General features: G+C 46.3%; 1 protein-coding gene across 1 annotated transcript in view; it reads right to left on the bottom strand.

The window, feature by feature from the left end:
* Positions 1–4,355: 4,355 nt before the first annotated feature.
* Positions 4,356–7,467, bottom strand: part of lonp2 (lon peptidase 2, peroxisomal) — a 28,116-nt gene continuing 25,004 nt past the window's right edge. The window contains exons 14-17 of the mRNA XM_086208678.1: positions 6,566–6,651; positions 5,879–6,086; positions 5,560–5,750; positions 4,356–5,486 (exon numbers count right to left, since the gene is read on the bottom strand). Of these exons, the coding sequence (XP_086064804.1) occupies positions 5,256–5,486; positions 5,560–5,750; positions 5,879–6,086; positions 6,566–6,651 (716 nt within the window). The 3' untranslated portion in view covers positions 4,356–5,255. The remainder of the gene's footprint in view (positions 5,487–5,559; positions 5,751–5,878; positions 6,087–6,565; positions 6,652–7,467) is intronic.

Below are 7,467 nucleotides of genomic sequence, written 5' to 3'. Positions count from 1 at the left end.
GGAATATCAAACGTAGAAGAATGTGGCGACATTCCGCAAACCTCGCTGGATGATCTCATTCATTCACATAAGGGTCTGCGCTAAATGCAGATGTACAGTCGACTCTTCTCCTTAGGAAGTGTGACAACAGTGCAGCTGCTGGTTAAGTAGGTCTGTGGATGTAGGACAGCAGCCTGTGAGGTCACACAGGTGCATCCAGGTGGAACAGGAATAGGCCTCAGCTCCAGTCAGGCTAACGCTGAGCCAGACCCCTTCCTCCACTCATCCGTCTGGCAGCTGTATGTCCCACGGCGTGGAGGTCAGGGATCGTATGAACTTTGCTGACACAAAGTCTCTTCCTGGTTGTCCCGCCGCCTCATTGGGTGACCTGGAGTATGATGGCGGGGAAATCCTGTGGCCTTTTGATGTGAATGAACACCAAACAGGAAGCGTTTTATAGTTTGTTTTTGGCTTTAAAAAAAAAAAAAAAGTCATGAGCCTGAGAGTTGGTCAACTGACATTTTTGGACACTTGTCAAATCAGTAACTATTAGCTTCAGGCTAAACATACATGGCTGGCTCCTCCTCCATTCTGGAGTCACAAAGAAGTGATGCAGGAGGGAATAGGGTCTCAAACTGGTCCAGTAAAGCAGGGGTGTCAAACTGGTCCAGTAAAGCAGGGGTGTCAAACTGGTCCAGTAAAGCAGGGGTCTCAAACTGGTCCAGTAAAGGGCCAGTGTGGCTGCAGGTTTTCATTCCAACTGAACAAAAGCAACACCTGATTCTACTTACATCAACCAAGCTGTGTCCACACAGCTCATTTGTTAGATCAGGTGTTGCTTTTGTTCAGTTGGAATGAAAACCTGCAGCCACACCAGCCCTTTACTGGACCAGTTTGACACCCCTGCTTTACTGGACCAGTTTGACACCCCTGCTCTACTGGATCAGTTTGAGACCCCTGAAAAAGGAAACATACGCTTTATGGATGAAAAATCACATTAAGTTCCACATTTCAGCCCAGGAGAAATGGACACACATCTCATGTGCGCTTTTTAAGAATATCTAAAAAGAAAAAGTAATCACTACAATCTGGTGTATGTTGGTGATGAGGAAGGAGGAATGTGATGGATGAAGGCTGAGACATGCAGGGAACACTCCTGAGGCTTCTCTGCTAGATCCTCGGAGGCTCAATAGCAGCCTCTAGAGGCCAAAGTCTGTATTACACCACCTCATAAAGGAGTTACATCAGTACCACGCTCTTGTAGCTGGATTAGTGTATGTTCTTACTATCAGGCTGATCCAGCAGTCTAAAGTTAGGCCTAGCTCACCTTGAACCATCCTCTAGTTCTGCTGCATTCGACCGGCACTAGAGAGATATAAGTCTATGGTCTATGCTGGTGGGAGAATTCCCATGATGCACTGCCCCCCACCACCCCAGTTGGGGCCATTTATATTTCATGAATGCATGTCGATAACTCTTCGACTCCAAGCAGGCACAGGAGAACATGCAAACTTGAACCCAGAACCTTCTTGCTGTGAGGCAACAGTGCTGACCACTGCACTGCCATGAAGCCTTTGTATTATTAGAATTATCAGTATCGTCATTATTGTTATTATTTTTATTATTACCAATTGTGCTATTGTTATTACCGCCACCATCACCGTCTGTGTGATTTTAGCAAGATTGCATAAAAACTGTAAGGGTGGTTATCATCAAAGGTAGTGGAGTGTGTGTTTGTGATTATGTGTGTGTGTGTATGTGTGTGAGAGAGAGACAGAGAGAGACAGAGAGAGAGAGAGAGAGAGATCCCACCTAGTGGCAAGAGGAAGCACCTCCTCTTTGTAGAGACATGATGCTGCTGAGACTGGGGAACGGCGCTTGTCCACTGGTTGTCCAACACAATCACACTTCATTTCACTTGGACATCGTCGTCCTCCTGATGTCTGATCACAGCAGGAAGTGAAGAAGCTCAGTGTCTGACAGGCGCCTGATATCTCAACTCTGTTGAGCTTTCACCTCCAACATTCAGAGAGAAAACTGCTGAGGTGTCAAGATCTCTAAACAGAGTCTGGCGTGTTCGCGCTCTCATGAACCATTCCGCCACGTTTCAGTTCAGTGAGTCAGGATACGAGATTCAGTCCACCAGTGAACGATTTAGTGAGGGAATATTTTTGATGAAGTGATTCTAGTGGCAATCATTGGATAATACATTATTGTTCAAAGTAAGAATATGAGACTGACACCTTTTGTCCAGGAAAATCATCTTTATAAATCAACTCCTGGGTGATAGAGTGGGGCAGTGGTTAGCACTGGAGTCTGCATGTTCTCCCTGTTCCTGTGTGGGTTCTCTCTGGTACTCCATCTTCCTCCCACAGTCCAAAGACATCAAGAGGGGACGAGGCTGATTGATACTCTAAATTGACTGTAGGTGTGACTGTGAGTGTGAATGGTTGTCTGTCTCTATGTGTTGGTCCTGTGATGGACTGGTGACCTGTCCAGGGTGAACCCAGCCTCTCACCTGAAGGCTGCTGGGATAGGCTCCAGCCCCCCCCCCCCCCCCCCAACCCTTAACAGGATAAGCAGTAGAAAATGGATGGATGGAAGTCAACTCCACTTTTATGAAGCGTAATTACACTCATAAGAAGTACAAATGTTACAATATAAACAAACTACACAGTGGATGCCTGACTTTTTTGTGGCCACAACTCTGCGTCCTGACCTCGGTCTCTCCTCTGGAACGGGGCAATCATCAAGGCCAACTTATCTATAAGTTTCAGGCCTCATTCCTACACCTCAGTAAGAATTTCATTTTTTTTATTAATCAACCAGGTCAACACACACTGCTCACTGATAGAACCACAACCAGCACAGCACCAATGAGAACAGGCCGCAGTGACCCTCTAAGGCTCGAGGCAACTAAACGTCTCCTTAAAGCACCTTAAGGATCATTTTCATATCATATTCTTTAAAGTGTGTTGCTATGATTTTATTTAACATGTTCCAATCCAGTTTTCACAGCCTTAGAGCAGACAAAACCTCACACGGTCTTTAGGAATCACATGTAAACGTAGAAAAAAAAAACCTCGCAGTTCGTCTCACGGGTAAATTGGTTGCAACAACAAGGTCCCTGACGCATCGGGTCAGAACCACCGTAACCCCAGCACTAACGTTCACTAGCGTCAGGTGATTTTCACCATGATTCTTGTCATGCCATTTTCTAGGGTCCCCCATGTTATGTGACAATGCACACTGAGAAATTGAAGAAGAGTACTTCAGTTTGACTAACAGTGTTGTACTTTAATATATTTTGATAAAAACTATATTTTATCAGGAATAATGTATTGGGTAAAATATAACCGATGTTACTGATGGTGTTACTAATGTTAATGTTAGTGTTCGAGGGTTAAGAACTTGGTGATGGGTTACTGTGAAGACTGGGAGGTTTAGTTGAGAGATGTTGCCATGGAAACTCTTCTAACTGGATTCCACATGCTCGTATCTTTTCCAAAATCCTGACCTAAAAACTTCCACAATCTGAAATTAAGTCACATTAAAAACACCACCTAGTGGATGCTGGTGACATGCATTAGTCTGCTCCTATACACCGCCCCCCCCCCCACACACACACACACACACACATACACGCACACAACTGCCACATACTGGGATGGGAGGCCTCGTCACAGTGGTGGAGACCATCCGGAGGCGGTTGTGTCTCATTTCAAAGCAATAGAGCGTGAGAAGAGTGAAAGGTTGAAGTGCGGAGTCGTGACCAGCGACACCTGCAAGTTTCAGTTTTGCAGGACTGAACAGAATGGAAGAATTAATGGCAGCACACTGAGTGGATTAATGCTTGTTGATCACTATTCAGCAGAAGCTTTTGGACCACAACCTACATATATGACCTTACAATGTTGAGTTACCAGCAGCTAAAACAGCCTCACACACGCGCACACACACGCGCACACACACGCGCGCACACACACACACACACACACACACACACGCATGTTTACCATGCGAACATTTTTATGTTAATCATTATATTTTAAACCAGTGTTGGCTCCATTTAAACACTGATAAAAGTGTGACATTTGCAAATGTTAAATGGCAATAACTTATACATACAGATGCTGTACACTAAGTCTTTGCGTGTGTGTGTGTGTGTGTGTGTGTGTGTGTGTGTGTGTGTGTGTGTGTGTGTGTGTGTGTGTGTGTGAGGAACGCTCAGCCTCATTCATATTTTCATGGGTTTCAGTGTTAAAAACAAACTGCGTTAAATCACGTGTGGGAGCGCGGAGGGATTCACATCTGTTGCGCAGATTCAAAAGTCAATTTTATTTTCCACCGGAGGGAAAATTCAGCAGATTTTCATGTACAAAAGCACATATTGGTATTATTTGATCCCTGTAAGCTTTTGTCACAGTGGCTCACTGAAAAACAAGAACACGTGAAACGCAACATTTCAAACATCTTTTATTCGACTCCATTAGTAGTTGCTACATGACACAAATGTTTGACCTTAGTGTGGAACCAAACTCTGCTTCGACATCTCAATTACACACTATAAGCTCGTCAGAGAAGTGCAGCATCGCTGACCTCTGACCCCTCTGTCAAATGTAGTCTTGTGTCTCTAATATGACTTCAGAAGTACGCAGGATTCCTAAGATGAATGGAAGAGGCTCTTTCTGCTGAAGAATTTAATTTCAGATTGAGGCGGTCGGCACGCTGTGACGTCTGCTCACTGTGACAGTTTAAAAGAAGACAACAGCGCCGCCATAGGTCACGAGGGGGTCACTGCGTGGCACGATGAGGATGAAAATGAGCAGGATCACTGGCTTTGACCTTTATATCTCAACCCAAATGAACACCTCAACTCAGCATCTCATCCTACGTGCAGGCAGCTGAGAAATGGGAGAATTGGAAAGTTTTCTGCTGCTCGGCACAGAAAAGTGACAAAGAACCAGCAGAGAGAAGACAGAAGCTCAGAAGGTCAATACTTCCTCATGCCGGCTGTTAAAGTTTTGTAGTAACACTCTGTTAGCTACATCCATGCTACTGGATGAGGTCGTAAAATGAAAGCGTAATTATCCCCTGACGTCCCCCACGTAGGTCTGAATCAGCTGAAGTGAGCAGCGATGCTTGGTGCTGATTTTTGTTTTTTTGTTAAATTAACATGAAAAATCACAAGAACAAATTAAGTGAAAATTTCTGTCCCTGTATATCAGTTAGCAGGACGTCTCTAAAATTGTCACCATAACTTGTGAGTGTGTGTGTTACAGCTTGCTGGTCAGTAGTGGGTGTGTGCGTGTGTTGGACGTCCCGGGAAACCCTCCATCGAAGGCGGCGTTCAACACCTCATCCAGATTCGTGGCGGTGACAAATGTAAGGTCAGCGAGTACGTTCGCCGGGAGCTCCTCCAGGTCTTTCTCGTTGCGATGCGGGAGGATGACTTGCTTCACTCCGGCTCTGTGGGCCGCCAGGACCTTGTCCTTGATCCCGCCCACCTGAAAGAACCAACCAATCCGGTCAGATCAGGCCAAGATGTTGTTGTTAAGTGTGTTGGACGTGATAACCCACCGGCAGCACCAGCCCTCTCAGCGTGATCTCTCCTGTCATGGCAACGTCTGATCTCACCAGTCGGCCACTGAAGAGCGAGGCTAGGCAGGTTACTATGGTAACGCCAGCAGAGGGGCCGTCCTTGGTGACAGCTCCAGCGGGGAAGTGGAGGTGGATGTCTGTCCCTTCTAAAGGATCTGGAGCACCCATCACTGTTCAAACACAAGTACAACACACAACACTCATTCCAGTTCTTCCACTGCACCCTACTGCCATGTACTGAGTGTATAAATACACACGTATATAAATATTTATACATTTAATCTGCACGTGTACTCACTGTTGGTGAGCTGGTAGGTTTTAGCGTTCGCTCTCAGCCAGCTGATGGACAGATGGGCGGACTCTTTCATGACATCTCCCAGCTGGCCGGTCAGAGTCAGCTGACCCTCTCCCTCCGTTCGACTGGCCTCAACAAACATGATCTCCCCACCCAGGGGGGTCCAAGCCAGACCCAGAGCCACGCCGGGAAGTGTGAGCCGCTCGGACACCTTTCACACACATGACAACATCACCAGAGCTGCGCGTTAAACCCCCGGTGAGCACACGACAAATCAGGAACGGTTCTGGAAGATCTGAATATTAGAGACTAAAGGGGTGGTGACAGAGGGTTGGGGAGGGGAGGGGGTCAGATGGGTGACGTCTGAAATGAAGAGATTAGAGGGAGAAACTATCAAATACTAACTGCAATGTTTCACATTCGCCAGTCAGATGAGCTGTCCTAAACGTGTGCAGACAAAATGTGAAGCTAATTCGTCGGGTGGAGGATTTGGAGGGTGAATATTTGTGGGTGATGACTCGTGTTTTGGGTAAAAATTGGCTTGAACACAACAGCTGCATCCCAGAAGAGCAGCTGCTGTGGTACTGACAGAGTCCACAGGCCAGTGAAGTCGTCGATGCAGAACACTTTTACTCCTCCATTGTGGATGATGAGCATTGGTACACCCCCACCCCCATTCTCCCTGATTACCTCCATCTCAAACAGCGGGGGTCCCAGGATGTCTTTCAAGGCGATATGGTCGATCACGATGGGCATCTCTGGGGGTGCTGCCTTATCTACACACACACACACACACACACACACACACACACACACACACACACACACACACACACACACACACACACACACACACACACACAGCCTTAACATATAATAAAGCAACACCTACTACCACATTTATGTTAAAAAGAAGAAAATAAAATGGGTAACACTGTGTTACTTAACTGATCCAAGCAACAACACTGAACCTAAACCCAAGTCTAACCTTAAGATAACTGAACATGTTGAGACACACACACACACACACACACACACACACACACACACACACACACACACACACACACACACACACTGTGTATGTTACTCCCTGACTCGTGTCACCAAGCACAAAAACAATGTTACCCTGCTGACTTCCTGTTGTCTCTGTCTCCACTGACATCTTCTCCCTCTGAACTCTGCTCTCCAAGACAAGTGTCATGATTGGATCAATGTGTTGGGTTATTAAGTACTTTGTTAATAATGATTTGTAGAGTAAGACAGACTAACGAATGAAAGGGTGTTAATATTCGACTTGCGACCAGCAGGCTGCACGTGATCCCACTCAGGACGCAGCTCTTCCACTGACACGAACGCATCAAACACTCAGGAGCCAACAGGAAATCCATTTATGACATCACACATTCAACAATGATGAGTGTGTTGTAGCTTCAATCGTAATCACACTCAATGTCAGGCTGAATCAAGTTTGTGGTTCCACCTGACAGCACCGCCTGGTGCCAAGTAGCTGCAACTGCCTCTCCTATGGCCGCTCTCACTGGTGAAGCCTGACTCAGGCGGCGTCACGCCAACACAGTGGGGTCTCTACG

This window comes from Aulostomus chinensis, chromosome 7 (assembly GCF_037954235.1).
Source record: "Aulostomus chinensis isolate RoL2024-O1b breed Wild chromosome 7, RoL_Achi_v1.0, whole genome shotgun sequence".
Classification (NCBI taxonomy): Eukaryota; Metazoa; Chordata; class Actinopteri; order Syngnathiformes; family Aulostomidae; genus Aulostomus; species Aulostomus chinensis.
Note: the sequence above shows the minus strand (reverse complement) of the source record. Positions and strands in the feature narration are given on the sequence as shown.